At 42.1% G+C, this 16,861-nt stretch overlaps 2 protein-coding genes across 5 annotated transcripts in view; both read left to right on the forward strand.

Moving 5' to 3' along the window:
* The window catches only part of EDARADD (EDAR associated via death domain), a 19,601-nt gene extending 16,112 nt beyond the window's left edge, over positions 1-3,489 (forward strand). For all 4 annotated transcript variants that reach the window (XM_085315564.1, XM_085315566.1, XM_085315565.1 and 1 more), the window contains one exon: positions 340-3,489. In XM_085315564.1, the coding sequence (XP_085171690.1) occupies positions 340-716 (377 nt within the window). In that variant the 3' untranslated portion in view covers positions 717-3,489. The remainder of the gene's footprint in view (positions 1-339) is intronic.
* A 178-nt stretch (positions 3,490-3,667) lies between these two features.
* LGALS8 (galectin 8) overlaps positions 3,668-16,861 on the forward strand; it is a 30,508-nt gene continuing 17,314 nt past the window's right edge. Inside the window, exon 1 of the mRNA XM_085315562.1 lies at positions 3,668-3,687. The gene's annotated coding sequence lies outside the window, so the exon portion shown is untranslated. The remainder of the gene's footprint in view (positions 3,688-16,861) is intronic.

Below are 16,861 nucleotides of genomic sequence, written 5' to 3' on the forward strand. Positions count from 1 at the left end.
CCCCCCCCCCCCCCCAAAAAAAAAAGGAGGGGGGATATCCTAGCTCAGACAGTGGTGCAAGTCACATGCCTTTTTAATAAATGAATAGACAATATATTTTTAAAATTATTTTCCATTTGATTACAGACCTTGGATACAGTAAAGAGAAGTCTTGAAAAGTTAATTTCATGAGTAATTCACACTGGAACATGACTTTTAAAATATCAATATTCTGACTGTTTCAGAAATGGTTCTCAGAAATGTAATATTCTTCAACCATTTGAATTTTTGCYTTTTTGTTCATGGTGAAACCACAGTAATAAATCCTAACTTCTCCCCATATAATGGTTCTAACTACAGATCTCAAGAAAGCCTGCAAGGAAAATGGCACCTGCTCCTTGTGCTTATTTCGTGCTCCAACCATCAGTGACATGCTCAATGATGAGGACTTGTTGTACACTGTGAGGCTAAAGCTGGATCCCTGTCACCCAACAGTGAAAAACTGGAGAAACTTAGCAAGCAAATGGGGGATGACTTACGATGAATTGTGTTTCCTTGAACAGAAGCCGCAAAGTCCCACCTTGGAGTTCTTGCTACGCAATAGTGACAGGACTGTGGAGCAGCTGATTGAGCTCTGTAAATTTTATAAGAGGATTGATGTTGTGAAAGTGCTACTGAAGTGGGTGGAGGAAGAATGGCCCAAGAGAGGGAACAGAACTTACCAGAATGACTTCTAGGTCAAAGAAAATTGTTAGTCTGTATTGGTTAAAAGCTGGGACTAGCTGCCGCTAGTAAATGGGAAGCTTCCCACTGCCAGAGAAAGAGCCTGTATTGACCGTTTGTATACTGTGTGAACTTTATGTACTGTATACACACATATATATGCTCTCCACCGTCAGGGTTGCAAACATAACCTYCCCAAAGTAAGCTGAATAAGGCAGGTTGTATTCTGGAGTCTACAAACACCTTCAGTTTCTTTGCTGCAGTTTGTAGGCTTCCTAAGCAGAAGAAGAATGAAAAAGCCAGACTACTAATTTTACTGCAGCAGTTACGAACAAAGTCAGTTGTGTGCTACTGCTGTGCTTTTCCTAATGGAAAGCCATGATAAGAAGGGGAGTCTCTTGCCCTTGCTGGCAGCCCTTCCTCAGTTTTTGACATGTTCAACCTAGTACATGATGAGTGTTTTCTTTTTTTTTCTTTCTTTTTTCCTTTCTTACTTTTAAGGAAGCTTTACGACACCGGTCTTGGCATAGGAACACCTGTGTGTTCCAAGCAGCAGTTTGGATTTGCATGTTCCAATTAATTTAAAGTTTGAACATCATGTTCCAGAAAATTAAGTTCTGATTCTCYTTTATAAACAAGAAGAGACATCGAGCAAAGTAATTGCATAGTTTTACATCATTAGGACATAGTTTTGCTACAGAAGAAATCATGCARTTCAGAGAAGCTTTCCAGCCCATAACCATTAGGGATAAAAAAGCAATGCTAACGCAAAAATTCTTTAGACTTAAAATTAGCTTCCAAAATGTTGAAGAAAATGCTCCCCTGGGTATTCTTTTCTATCTCAAATGCCTCTCACTTTGCAGTGGGAGTAGATAGCTAATGCCTCGCCCAAAGTATATGCTTATTACTGACTACAACTTTCCTGTTTACAAGCTATGGTTTTCTTCAAGAGAGCACAACACAGTCCTGCAGGCTGATGTACTTTCTGTCTCACACCAGAGTAGTTGCACACATGCATAGAACTAACATAGGTTTATGTATTGATTAAAGTTACTGTAATGGGAATTCACTTACAGTCGTGGCAGATTGTTCTTAAAGCATTTAATGGTAAATTAGACTGACATTTCCCAAAGGATTATGTCACTTTGGTACTCTGAATTATAATGTTTACATTTAAAATATTTTTAGAAATCRGTCTTTTTTGTACCATTCTACTGAGTTCTAATGTTTAAAAGACCTCTTGAAAAATCAGTGATCTAGTGGGCTGTATAAAGTACTTTGCTGTAATGCCATAAGAATAAGAAATGTTGTGAACTAAAAATACTTTTAGTCATTACCCTTACTAAAGCATGCTGGACAAAGCTAATATGTATTTAAGTGCATATACCAAAACAATGGACCGTATGCCAAGATGTGGGGCAAACTAGAACGGGATATAGGTTGATGCGCTGTTTACTTTCCTCAAGTAGAAATGACTAATTAAGAATTAGTAGCAAAGCTAATGGAAGTCAAAGTAGGGTTATATACTGAGTTCCTTACTGTAAGCAAAAAAGAAGTGACCTCTAGTAATACTGTAGTATAGATATTGTGGGGAATAGTTACAGAGTAGCTAGAAGTAAAGATTAACATTTTTCAATGTCAGGCACTAGTTCTGGGGGGGTGACATAAATTAGCTTTACTGCAATTACTTCAAGAAGTTGAAGATCTTGCTTCAAGGTGAAGAAAGCCCTAAATTTGAGATTTGATTTTTTTTTTCAATTTAAAAGCTTGTGGAAGACTGTAATTTTCATTAGCTTTTTTTTAATCATTACTGAAAAATGCTGCCACACTTTAGAACAGAATGATTTTTTTTTAGCCATATTTTTAAATTTAAATTGCACTGCTGTATCTCACAGAGGCTGCAGTTCAGATGTTTCATGTTCCTCTCTTGGCAGCAGGGGTCTCCTGATAGAAGCCTATCAACTCTCACTTTTGCAAATAATCTCATTTTGGTTGGGAGCTCTGGAATCAGCTTTGAGGATAACTGCTTTGGCTGGGCTGCCTGCTATATTTCCAGTACCTACAGAGGCATCCAAATGCATGTGTGCAAATAGCTCATACACAGCTAGTCCAGCTGGATGCCCATACTTTGGGCCTACCATACGCATGATTTAGGGGAATGTGTCCATGCTAAGTTGCTCTGTTTAGGGATGAGTGTTTGCAGATGTGCCAACAGCTTTTCTCTCCCACAGCTATATGCACGTGCTATACAGTTTGCTCTGCTGTGGTAGATCCTGTCCAGCAGGGAGTCTGGCTGGAGCCCTCATATGAGGACTCACAACAGGAACATGAAATGATGCAGGGACACTTCTGAATCAAGAAGCTGTTTAACTGAAATATGCCCCTCTTTCTGGCTAAAACCTGTAGTATTTTGAAGAAAACCCATCATCTAGTGAAAATGAGTTCTAATTCCCTGTAGCTCTTAAAATCAATATAAGCTGCAAGGATTCATCTCTGCTGGAAATAAAGCTCCTTCTGAGAGTTCATATGTGGATTCTGTGTAAAATCAGCACTGAATGTTGAAAATGTTAGCTTTAAACTTCATTACACACTGGATTGCTCATTAGTATACTTGAAATGAGCTTATTTTTTTCCCCCTTTGTATGGCATGAATTGAGATGTACACTTCTTCGTTTTATATCTTTTTACAAGGTACCGGGTCTAAGTGTCCAGTTTAAGTGTTCTTATATCTCTTGTCATTATGTATACTGTATTTAGAAGAAATATAGATGGTCAATGTTTGTTTTTTATTGTGTTTGTTTTCATTTCTTATGGCACAAAAAAACAGCTGTGTTTTTTTCCCTGCAGTCTTTTTTTTTTTTCAGCACCAAACTATCAACCAGAAGTGCTGTGCAAAAGCCTCTTGCATATCAGATTATAAGATGCATCGCTTCTTAAAGCACCCATGTTTGCAACAGTTTGCAACTACATCACTACAGCATCATGGTAGGTGCACCTTTTTCTTTCCCATATGAAAGATGAGTTAATTACAAGATGATGAACAAAGATGTTTGCAAAGCTACTAACTAGAGAGGTGCAAACAGAACCTCTCTTTAGTAAGAGTCCACTGGGTGAACTCTTCCTGAATTAATAACTAATCTGATAACAAAGGTTAGAGAATCAAGTGGACACTGAAGAGACTCTACTAGACCATCAGTTTCATTCCATTATGTTTCTCCTGGTCTCACGCCAGACCCAGCTGCCCTTTCAGCTCTTCCGCTGGGAAGCTGGCAATAGCTAGTAACCCATTCTGCCATGTCTGTGTCTGTGGGATAATCAGCAGCCCTTCCCACCCACTTTGTCTTCGTGGGGGGAAGCCAAACCATTATATCCCTTCATTCCTGCAGCATTATTCAAGAGGCAATGAGCCTAATAATTGTTCTTTAATACCAAAGGTACTGCCCTGTGTTCCAGGAGCCTCCAGTTTAGCTATGAAGCTAGCTATGAGATAATCCCAAAAAGCCAGGGTGACAGTGCCCAGTTGCCTTATTCACTGCATGCATGTTACTCTGGTCTGTGGAGAAGGGCAGAAGAGGATTTTTGGGCTGTCTTTTGGATGCCAACAAGGATAGGGTAGTCGGCGTGGCTCCAGGTGCTTACCTGAAAGGCAGTTGTACAGAAGCTTTAAAACACACTAGTTCCTGAAGCACTACTCAGTAATAGAGGGTTACAACTGTCTGTGCAAGAATCTGCATTTTTTTCTACTGTCTCAAACTGACTGTCCTCTACAATTCCAAGTCAAGTTGTTAGCAAGTTAAAAAATTTTGTTCTGACTTCTAGTGGTGTAAGTTAGAGTAGCATTGTTAACTTGTGGCCAGACATAATTGCAAATTATTCATCAGACACAATACAGTCATTTAAATGAACTCAAAGAAAGTGCATGGCATTTATAATAATTTAAAGATTGTCCTGCTCCTGTGATTTTTACAGCATATCATGTTCTTCCATCCATGAAGGAAAGGTGATTAGTTACTCATAATTGATTTCAATATGTCTTGTAAGTTCTCAGTTTTAGACAGTGGATCAGAGTGCCCTCAGACTTAGGGGCAAAGTGCTCCTCCTGCCTCCTCAGCTAGTCCTGGCTGCCAGGCTAAGGTCTGCTATCAGCCTTAGCTGGGTAAGGTGGCTGAACATAAGGAGTACTTGGAAGAATTTATGTTAATTTATGTGGACTCTGTAAGTATAAGCAGGTGCTCACCTTGGCATTGATTGGGACTGACTTGATCTTGGAAGAAATTGGTGGTAAAGAGGAGTTGCCAGGCTTGTCTGCACGCTTTGTTTGGGGGTAATTAAACAGAAAGATTCTTTGGTCCTTTCCTCCCCCTCACGTTTCCTCCCATTTACCTTTCCTCTCCTTCATTTTTCTTTCCCCTCACCTTTCCTTCCCCCACTTTTTCTCCCCCCCACACCTTTCCTCTCCCCCACCTCTCCTCCCCATTGGCGTTTGCTTCAAAATTACCCAGTATGTAGTTTGAGAATACTTTTTGTCTCCAAAAATGAGCAAAGTTCTGTGTTGCTGACAACATGAAGCACACTAACACAGCTAAAAAGATTCATAACCAGAAGAGGCAGGATTATAGTGAGAAAGGGATACCCAAGTCCTTACACTAGCAATGATGCCTGAGGCTTTTTTCACATTTATGCCTGGTATATGTGAGCTTCAACCACTTATCTCAAAATTCAACTCATTTATGAGCCCATGAATAGCTTATTAGATTTTTTTGTCCTAATTTATTTTTGTCTCTAATTTAATTTCTGTACAAGCGGAGAAATTTAGCCTACTGAAAGCCTGTTCCCCTCTAACCATCAGAAAACACCTACCATCTTGTGGTGACAGGTGATATTGCAGCCTTCTTGTTTCCCCCTTGAAAATGCAGCAACACTTTTCAGGAAGGTGAGCACATCTGTAACTGTAGAGACCCAACAGGGAGATCCAGGAGCCTGCAGCAAGGCCATGTAACTAAGGCGTGATGGTGCCATCCTGGGGGTCTCAACTGCATTCATGGGCTGGGTCTCTGGCTTGGATCCCATCACACAATTTTTTGTTTTGCACAGATGCAGGATGTTTCATGTTTTTAATCTGCTTCTGTAGGTAGGGACTGAGGTGCTGTGTTTGTGTACGTCTTGGCACAACCATCTTTTGGTGAGGGGGAATGGGACAGGCACAGGTTTGCTCTAGTACCTGTTGCAGTGCAAATGAAGATGATGTGATCTTGACCGCTTAAAAAAGGCTAGAGCATTATGTCACCGGTTTCAAAAAGAGGGGGTGAGTATGCTCTATGTGGCCCATAATCTGGAGATTGGTTTTCAAAAGGAGTAGTGACTTCCCTGTAACTCTTGCATGTTCTTTGGCCCTTGTTGCTGACTTGTATCTTGTTTGCTCATATACTTGTCTTAAACCTTTTGCTTTAAAAGGCAGGCACTGCAACAAAAAGTAGATTACATGCTAATCTCTGAAGTGAGAGGAGCACTGGCTGCTTCAGCAATAGGCTGAAGTGCAAATCTATTTAAAAATAAACTTAATTTTGTTCACTGTGTTTTTTTAAGATTTATTCTTCTAGGCTTTAAACCAAAAATTGGAAGACCTGAATGATCACTGAAGCTAAGCACTAACATACCAAAGAAGAATTATGAAAGGCCACTGATCAATTTGCAACTAAATAACATCTGAACCAGMTGGGCTATCAACTGACATATTTTAATGTTGCTGTACCAAAAACTGATGGCTCCTGTGCACTTAGTATCTAGTTAAAGCCTTTCAAATAAGCTGGGGGAATAACTTCTATCTGAAATTGCTGTGATGCACAGACAGTTCCAAAAAAGCAATTGAATACACAGCAGTGCTAGGCTTTTGAGAGCATAGAGGCTTCATCCCTCTGGCCTGTTGTACAGTATTCACTAGAGAAGAAGTTACAGTTACTCAGGTACCACTCAACACTCAACATATAAAGAAGATCAGGTGAGAGTAAAGTCCACTGGGCATGTTTCGTGTTAAGGACTAGTGATCTTGAAGACCTAATTAAGAAACTAGATAATGTGCATGTCCACCAACTTTGGGTGAACACAGATAAACTTGTCATAACCCGTATTCTCGATCTGTTACCAAACTCACCAAGGACACTTGATGAGACCTGCAGAAAGCCATGCAGGTAATTAATATTGAATGGTCATAGTGGTGCATTAGCGTGACTTAGAGGCAGTATGTAGAGCAGGGAGGAACTTCTGGTTCTCAACAGGAGTTTGATTACAGGATATTCTGATAGTGCTTCATGAAAATGCACTACATGCTGCCATGAATTGTTGTGGAGGCTGAAAAGTGCCAGTGGTCTAAAAAAGCAATTAGGCAAATTCATGGTCTGCTTGTTAAGTAAAATGGTGCAGTTGTGATCTCTAGCTCAGAAAGCCCTAAACTGGCAAGAGGCTGAGCACGTGGTACTCAGTGCTTGGCTTGCTTCTCACTCTGCTTCTCTAGGCAGCTCTTGCTGGCCACCATCTGTAATGAGCATGAGTACATGGCCCTTTGACTTGACACAGGACAGCCAGTCTTGCCTTAACCACACCATGGAATAGCAAAGCAGATGTTTTATACTAGCTGCAAATGAACAGCAGTACTTAGGAAGCTGTTACGGTGCTGTATGCTTCAGAGAAAGGACAAATGTAGCCATGGAGTCCAAACTGCAGAGCAGGCCAGCCCTGTAAGTAAGGATGATTTTGTCTGGGCTTTGGTCTGTAGGCCAGAAGGAAAAGTAAATGAAATGTATCTGAATAACGAGAGACCATAAGAAGCCTACTATAAAAAGTACTGGATAAGCCTGATAAAAGAACAGCTGCTTCCATAAAAGGAAGCGCAGCATTTTGACTTATAGCTAGGAGAGATGAATAAAAAGGACCCATGAGAGGGCCTGCGATATGTTTATTTGTATAAAGTCTAGTGACTTTTTTTTAAGTAGATCACCAGTAATTGGAGGAAATTTCATAATTGGAATGGCATATAAAACACTAGGCCAGGTAACTGTGACCACATATGTGCTCACTTGGGCAAAGCCTTGCTGCCTGGGGAGGTACAGCTCAAAGGCTGAAAAGAAAGGACAAAGGAGCTCCTCAAGAATCTCCTCTGGGGAAGCAGGACTGCACATAATTGTGTACGTTGTGGCACTGCTAAAAATGAGGAGGGACTGGAAAGCAGGAGCAGGAAGTTGAATTGAAGCAGGTATCTGAGGCAGGTGGCAGTGTCAGAGCATGGCCTTGGTGGCTTGTGCCACCCAGGGCAGCTAACACTGCTGGGGTCATGCAGGGTAGATGTGGCCCTGCTGTTCGTCAGAGAAAATGGCAGTCCCAGCACTGCAGGAGCATGGGTGTGAGGCGAGAGGTCTGCTGCAGGTGGTAAGGAGCAAATGTAGCAGCTCCTTTTCCAAGAAATCATATGAATGCTCAAAATATTTTGTGTTTGTACCTGTTGTACTTTATATATATATATGTGTGTGTGTGTGTGTGTATATATATATATATATATATATATATAAAATAAGGTGGCATTTCTTAAGCCACCTGATTAAATATGTGAGAAGTAGAAAGCATGTACCGTGTCATCAATTTAGGTTAATTTTCCCAGATTTCTGGGTAGGTTTTAAATGTTACTAGCATGGCCTGAGTTGCTGCCAGATTATACTAAAACATGCTACAATTATACATATGATTCTACATATCAAATCCAGTTTTGCTGACACTAGACTGCTTTCAGTGAGCATGAATTTAAGCATTTCATTTGTCTAGACTAAAAACTTAATTTTACTATTAGACCTCCTCATTTAGATCCAAAAGCTCTGTGTAAAATGGTGCCAGACACCATTGGCCTGTCTTAATGCAGGTTGTGGTCTGCCACTATGCTGCCCAAGTGCTAGAGTAAGGCTCTTTTCCTGAGCAGAGAAGAAAAACAAGATGTAAATGGAGAGCTGAGTATGTAAAACATCACATGTTTAAGTTTTCAGTAAAGCAAGTCAAAGCAGTCCTTGGTACTCAAGAAGGAATAGGTAAGATTTGGAAATCCCCAAATTATCACTTGAAATGAGCAAGAAGTTCATAAAGGCTGTACTCAGTAGACTTGCTGTGGGAGCAGCTGATGTGCACTGAATGCTCCCTGTGTTGCTGGTGTCCTGCAAAACAGTGCCCCTCTCCCAGTTCTTGTGGTTGGGGCAGGGTGTAGGAAAGGCAGGTAACATTTCTCAGGGGTAGTAGAGTCCTTCCTCAAATGCTACCCTTTGGCCAAGAATAGCTTCTAAATTTGGTTCAGCTGAAATAGACAGCCTGTGTCTTGATGCAGCACTTCTGTTTCCCTAGCAAGAAAATTTGCTGGAGTAGAGAAAATCAGACTATGCAGCCAGGATAATACACAACCCTGGCAATAGCTGCATGCATAGTAATTCAGCGAAGTTCTAGTTTTAAAACCAAAAGCCTGAATTAGACTCAGACCATGGAAATACGGGAAGACTATTGTAATTGCCTTCATAACTGCCACCAATAAATGTTGTTAAAACTAGCACTGTCATGTGAAATCAGCAGGAAAATCACAGTCTATAAACTATCTAAACACATGCAGTGTGGTGCAAGGCTATTCAGCCTGACTGAGTCATTATCAGGGGTATTTTAGTTTTGAAAGCTGAAGTCAGGATTTTCCTGCGTTATAAACTTTCTATGACTCAGCTCTCAAAATGGTGATCAGCATGTTAATCAAACAGCTGTTTTGCTTTAGCAAAAACTGGTGTGCACTTTAAATTCGATTATTTCTTTTGAATTGTTTCTTCTCAGAAGTAGAACTCTGAGCCAGAAATAGAGAAACTTTGTTTTCTGTAGTTCTTCTAGAAATACTTCTATTTACTGCTCTTCCTTCCAGTATCACTACCTTTTCATTCCAACCTTTCATCATCTCTCCTTTCCCTGTTATTTGACCTGAACTTTCAAACCTGCTTTAAGGTTAGGCTGCTTTCTAAYATTGAAGAGGGTTTCATATGCTTATGTAGGTCTGGCTTTATCAAAAATTTTTACTCTAGAGTATCTTGGAACAATGGTTCCAAATAATTACAAAGTTTTCAAAGGAAAACTAACCAGTAGTTCAGGCTTTAGGACCTTTTCTTAACTCTCTTTTAAAAGTAGCAATGGAATTTTGTAGAGCAATTTTATAGCAGGCTTTTTCCTATCACCTGATTAGAGACATTAGTTCTTAGTACTCTCTCAAAACCATGTATGACTCTAAGTACAATATCTTTCTTCAAGCAGTCTGCTTTGTAGCTGTTTAATCAGAATAGACATTTGCTGCAGGTGTCCTCAAAAGAAATGTTCTCATCATACCTTTCTGTGAATGAATCCTTCAGATCTGATATAGTTAAGGTGATGTAACCTTAAAGCAACTATCTTGCAACTATTACCAGAATTGTAGCAAGCAGATATGATGTGGTATGTTAATTATTTTGTAGCTCTCCTAATATGCTGATTAGTTGTGGAATACAGGAAGACTGGCTATTATCTAGCTAAGATATTTAAACAGTCCTGTGACAAGAGTGTCTGAATACCACTCCAACTTAGGCCTATGCACTGTTTTTTGCAAAGCAAAGTAGTACTGTAATGTCTGCAATTGAATAGGATACGCTGATTTAATTTGGGGGGGGGGGGTATTGCAACCTTCATTTCTGTGCTGGTCTTTCCCCTGTATACAGCATGAACAGGGAGAGCTTTGAGAAAGCAGTGTTTCTTGGAGCAGGATGCTACACATTATGAGCCAGGAATCTCATAGGGACTTCATTGTCCTATCTGTTGACTAGATCAAAACARCCAAAATTGGACATAGTGAGCCATTTTCAAACAAAGCTCCGTCATTGCTCAATGTTCTTCCAAGAATGGAGGAACTGACCAATAAATTATTTGACTGAAATGTTTTTTTCTTGATTGTCATGTGATTTCTAAGTTTCCTTCAGGGAAAACACTTAATTCTCAAGGAAGTGAGCATCTGAAGGCATGGGAGGGTAAAAACACTGCCTTAGAGGAGGGTATAAGATTTCCAGGTTTCAGAAACTCCTCATCCTTGGGGACTACAGAGTCTGCTCCTGGGATTGCACTTCAGAGACTCAGCGTAAGCAACAGGGATCATCTTAGGAAACTGCAACCAGGTCTGGTTACAAGGGATGTGTGTCTCGCTAGGAGAAGACACGCTTAGGCTGTAATGGGGGATTTAGAGAGAGAAACAGTAAAGCACAGAGGAAGTAAGTGAAGGGTTTTACTCAGGGAAGCTTGTGGGAGTAAAGCAAAGTGAATTAAATTTGGGACTTCATAGTTACTCTAGTGCTAATAAATTAGAGACTGCTGAGACATATGCCTGACATGGGGTCTCTGACATAGTTTGGCTTCACATAGCTGCAGTCTCTCAGACACAAGCTGAAAATGGCTCGGGAGCTAACCCAGCCTGAGAAATAGTCCCATTAGGCAGAACTGGTAAATCTGGGCCACTTAAGTATTGTCCTTTAACTATTTGTGCACATCCCTTCTCCCCAGGCCATGTCAAATACACCCTTGGTGTCCAACTACAACATTGCTGCCCTAGGGCAGAAAAGGAATTCCTCTGCTGGAGGAAGCTGTCCGCCCTTGGCAGAGGGAAAGGGGAGCCGCATGGGGCCTTGGCTGTGCTCTGTGTGTGTGKGGGGGGGGCTGTTGCAGGGCTGGGATAGACTTGGCTCTGGTCAGATGCCCTGTGGCATCTGTGCCAAGGAGGGGGTTAACAACTGGCATCAAAGAGATGCCAGGGAATATGCTTTGCAGGGTGGAGGAAACAGTCACTGCCTCAGTGGATGGTTTCCCACAGCAACTGCAGCCGATTCAAGCAGCAAGGCTGGAGACTGCAACATCTGGCTACTGCCAGAGTGGAGGCAGTCCCCGCTGCACTTGCAGTGCTGTTGCAGTAGGTGTGTGATGCACAACCCTGCCAGCCCTCCCCATCACTAGGCAGAGACACCCAAACCAGGGCTGTGCCATCAAGCTTTGCACATAGCTACATCAAGCCTTCCCAAGTGATGCTGGACCTGGCATGCACAGTCAGTGAATGTGAACTTGGCTGGTTTACTACAGGCAGAGCCCTGAAATAGGCTCCCTGCACAGTCCCAAAGCCACCCCAAAGGCAGGAGGTTTCTATTGTTCCCTTTTGGACCAGCTCTTGTTAAGCCTTGGCTGCTCCCTGGCACCACCCCAGCCCACAGCCAGACTAATCTGTGTTTCCTGGGGTTTGTATGGGTCTGGCACAACAGGGCGGGAAGATCCACATTACTGCTGGCATCCTTGGAGGAAGGTAGGTGCCACCCAGACTCTTAGACAAGATGGGCCCTGGAGCCAGGGAAGGAGCAGAAGGTTGGGGCTCACCACAGGGGCTTCCTCAGGATTTGAGGCTTCCAGCAGTGCACAGTGTTCACAGCTCCTAAGACACACAGCTGTGTGGCAAAAGGCAGTGTGGTTTGCTCTCCCTCTGCAAGCTCTCCTGCTGGTGGTGGTATGGGTCCCAGGGCAGTGTGMCTGCTGCATGAGGAGAAGTGATGGTAGAGAGCAGAGGAACGATGCCCCCAACCCTCTATTTGAAGTGTATTTTTGCAGAGCAGGACTCTTTATGGGATTACTAAGTGTTGAGGCCTTCCATTTCGGAGAGTTTTGGAGGATTTCTGTCTGGTGGCGACTGTAGATTTGGCATAGACCAAGGTGGTGATGGGGAAGAAGAGAGAGCACCAGCAAGCCCTGGTGGTGGTGGTGACCTGTGTTCATGAGCTGTGTTGGGGACGGACAGAAGGTCTTTTAGAGAACCAGCTGTGYGCATAAGATGGGGACTGGAGAGACATCAGAGAGGAAAAGTACTGAGCTTAGCAAGTGAAAGAGGCCAATACCCGACAACAGCCCTGTGGCTCTTCAGGTGAGAGGTTGTGGTCAGAGACAGGAGAGAGGTGGCAGAGGATGTTTATCTCTGTGTAAGCACACAGTGAAAGCAGGTTCAGGGAGACTGCTGAGGGCTGCCTGCATGAGGAGGGTAGAGGGAAAGAGAGAAGATGGATTCTYTTTTTTCTACTCTAAAGGTAAAGCTACATGGATTACTGCTGGAGCAACTGTGAGGAAACTAGTCCTCAGCCARATGAGCACAGGTATTTCATGCTCATTTGTTTCTGCACTCTCTCCCAGTATGCAGGAGCTGGACTTGCCAGAGCCCTTGCAAAGCTCATGGGAGGTTTATATGCAAGATGATGTGCACAGTTTTGGCCATGCTGGCATCCAGTCTGTGTCTCTGGTCTGCTTTGTGGTGATTGGCAGGCTGAATGCATGTGCCTCAGAGGTTTGGCAGGGTCCTGCTGATGCAGGTGTGTAGTCTGCGCTTGTCAGTATATGGTTGCGTGATCCARGATTGCAGAGCTTGTGCCACCCAGACCCCATGCAAGTTTGCATGTGCAGATAGGAAGGGGTTCCCCCTCCTCTCCTTGTTGCATGGAGGGCAGCTTCTCAAGCTCTCTGGCTTCACAGCTGTGGCCTACTCCTGTCTGCAAATATTTCCAGGTAACCTTCAGGGTGCCACCACTTATACCCTTGGACAGGCTGGTGCATGGCTAAGGAGGAGTGAACGATGCACAGGCCAGACTGGGCTAGCTGGCCTCAGTACTGSAGGACGTTCCTTGGTCTATTTAATTGCCCAGATATAGTCCTCAACTYTGGCATGCAAATCCTTGTCCTGTTCTTTCCTCTAACACAATTCCCAGTCAGTCAATGTACTCACAAATGTCCTCCTCCCACTTGGTCTGTCAGTTTGTCACAACTTACTGAAGTACTACAGTGTGGATATGTGTGTGCGAGATCAACGCTAGAAGGTTTCTCTGCTCACTGGAAGTTGGGGTAAAGTGATGTAAGGGAGCAAGGAAAAATAGCAGTTATCTCCTACAAAAAAAAAAAGAAACTTAGTAGTACCATATGCATTGACATGGTGTATTGAGTAAAGACTTCAGGGAGCTTAGTRTAAAACAAGTAGCTCTGTTCTGTCACTTTGGCAGATGTGGCAATAGGGCTGCTGCTAGAACTGAGCTGTCTTTGGACACGTGGGCAGTGAGAAAGAGAAGGATGCAAGAACCAGAGAGCATGAAAAGATCACGAATACATGCTAAATTTAGAAAAGAGAAGTAGGAATCTGTCTCTCAGAGTAGTGAGTTAGAAAACAGATTCCCAGTCTGTGAATAGAAACCACTGTTGCTGGGAAATAAAATTCCTATTTGTTCAGTGTTTGTAGGGGAGAGTTTGTGATGATTCTCCCCTCAGTGATATGGRTTCTCTCTTCATTATGTCCCTAAGCCACCTAAGCTAATGCTCAGCTGAAAGTCTTTTTGCAGTTGTGTTGCATACACGAAAGCTCTTCAAAGGCTGTGAAGATTCCTGGGATACCCACAATGTGGTGGAGGATGGTSAGCTGGAGCTTGCCAATCTTCCCTTGCATTATGGGTTCAATACAGCCAGTGGGTGTAGCAAGTGTTCAATCAGTCAGCTCTAACACTAGACAAGACTTGAGGAGGAGAAAAAGTTTACTTTTCAATGTAAAACTATGATAATTAAACAAAGGTACAAGAAGACAAAATGCTATATGCCTAAGAAGGCAGCAGTTCCATCATCGTGGTCCAGCTTCACAAACTATAACCTACTAAAGGTTTGGTAGACTCATCTTTTTTGCTCTTATTACTACAGTGCCTGGAAAATGTGTTCCTCTGCTCAGGGTGGGATGATCAAGCCTGTTCATTTGTCTCATGTGAGACATTCCTCACTGCTGCTTSTGAGTGGGAAATGAGGAGCCACCTTCTTTTGTGGGTCTCTTGATTTAACATTGATGTTGCACACTTTAGCATGTTCACAGCTTCAGATCACTTTGCTATGTAGATGGCTTCCTTAAAGTGGTAARCTTCATAAAGTACATGGTGTAAAAATTTAAAGGTATACATTTCAAATATTTAAATATTTAGCTTGCTACCATTTGCAGAGAACCCACATAAGAGAGGTAAAAGGMTGATCTGAGAAGCCAACACATCATAATTCTCCTTTTATAAGATTTTTTAGACTTAAGGAAATACTGTAATGGAACAGCAAGGGTTGGCTGCTCCCTAAGGGAAGGTGAGCCAGGAGATGAGCAGTGTGATAGGTCTGCCAGGGTAGGGGCCTTGATGGCCAGGACTCAGTCCTGCAGTAATCCAAGCAAGGGAGCAGGGCAGGCCTGGAGGTGGCGGCCATGTCCAACAGAAAGTCTAGATCATAAGGCTGTATTAYGGTGATGAGGCAGGTCTAAAGTCAAGTTGAGAAACCAGTTCACARGTCAGGATTAGGATCAGGCCCAGTGATTCTTGGGCAAGTCCACAGTGACAAAGCAGGGCTGTGCTCAAGCCAGGAAATCAGTCCATTGGTGGGTTATCTGGTTTAATRGGGTCCATAGCCAGGAATGGGCATGACACTGGTTGAGCTGGAGATTGATGCTCTTCTGACATAGCTCAGGCAGGGATTAATGGCCCGAGGCTGAGCTGAAATGTGGTCCTGGGTCTGTGGACAGGGTGGGAGAAGGCCCCAGGTGAGGTTGGTCAGGGCCAGAAAGGACCGTCAGTGCCTTCAGGGCTCTGACAAAAAATGATAATACATCAATTTGTGGAGGAGTTGTGAAATGTGGTTGCTTAAAGTGTGCTAGACATTGATCTAGGGGTCTGTCCTGTCCTTATGTCAAAGTAATATGAGGATCTCAACTACATATTGCTTATGGTTATCTATCAATTAAAATATTTATTTTTAGCTGATATTTTAGAAGCCAGGGCTAGAGTACTGAGTATGTGAAAGTGCTATGCAGAGATAAAGGAACTTCATCCTGGGTGCCAGCCATCACAAGGCTCTGATATTCAGCAATGTGGGATGGGATGTGGTATGTAGCTGTGGCTCTTGATGAAAGAATATTATCAGTGTCCTATGTTAACACTGCTATTGGTCCTCAGACACACAACATGAAAAAAATGGATCACAAAACTCTGTTTCAATTTATTTCTGAGAAAATGACTAAAATGAAATGGCTAATGCACTGTCTACTTCTACCGCGAGTACCCCCAATCCTTATTCTGCTTCTTCTTACTGAAGCCCCCCAAAAGGACTTTTTAATCTCACCTAAGAATTTGGAATTAGCTGACAAATACTAGCTGAGAAGTTAAGGAGGAGAAGATGAGGTCAAAGGTACTTTGAGGGAAAAAGGATTTAAAATTCTGATCCTGTCATCATGATGTTGCTATATTGTGCAGTTTCTACAAAGGGAGAGAAAGGAATTTAAAGTTGAGGTCAATAAGAAGTATGAATAATGAATAAAACTCCTATATATTCACTAAGTAAAAGATGCGGTAATTCAGCTTCCTGGAACAAATTGTAATTGCCAAGCATTTTCTAGTACTAYCATTGTGTAGTCTAATTTGGCAATTTCTTATGCATGTATCTCCTCAAGTCTCTCCTGGAGTGTCAGATATTCATGTGTACCTTCAACTAAGCTTTTAGTGCATATGTCATTCTGGAAAGAGACTAGAACACCTAATCATAGACAGACAATAGCATATATTGTGGGAATCAAACCTCAACAAGAATTAGAGTCAAAAGTTCAAAATTAAGTTACATTTCCTAATCAGTTGAATAATRGAAACTTGTGGATTTGGACAAACAAAAGAAGAAAGCAAAACTGTAACGATCTATTTCTATGCAATGTTCTCTATGATGTGCTGCAAAAATGTTATGTGAGATGGACTCGCATCTAGTTTTCTCTTTCAATCTAGCTACAATATGATTTTATCACTTGCTGGGTTATCACTTCCTATTTGGAGACAAGCTATTTCTTCCGTCTCTTCCATTTCTTTGCCTTAGAAGGGGCGTTGTAATAATTCAGATTTGTAAAGAAGCTGTTGTCAGGATTATGTGGATATACAACAAAACAGACAGATTTTGTAACTTGTCTTTTTGGAGCTCTTGCTGAATTCATGCTTCAATCTAATTTTTCTTTCCCTGATCGCCCTATTTTTTTCTTCCCTGTGAACAGAATCTGTCACTGCTCTCATCCTAG

The sequence above is a fragment of the Rhea americana genome, unplaced genomic scaffold (assembly GCF_003343005.1).
Source record: "Rhea americana isolate MKP2758 unplaced genomic scaffold, rheAme1 scaffold_43, whole genome shotgun sequence".
NCBI classification, from domain to species: domain Eukaryota; kingdom Metazoa; phylum Chordata; class Aves; order Rheiformes; family Rheidae; genus Rhea; species Rhea americana.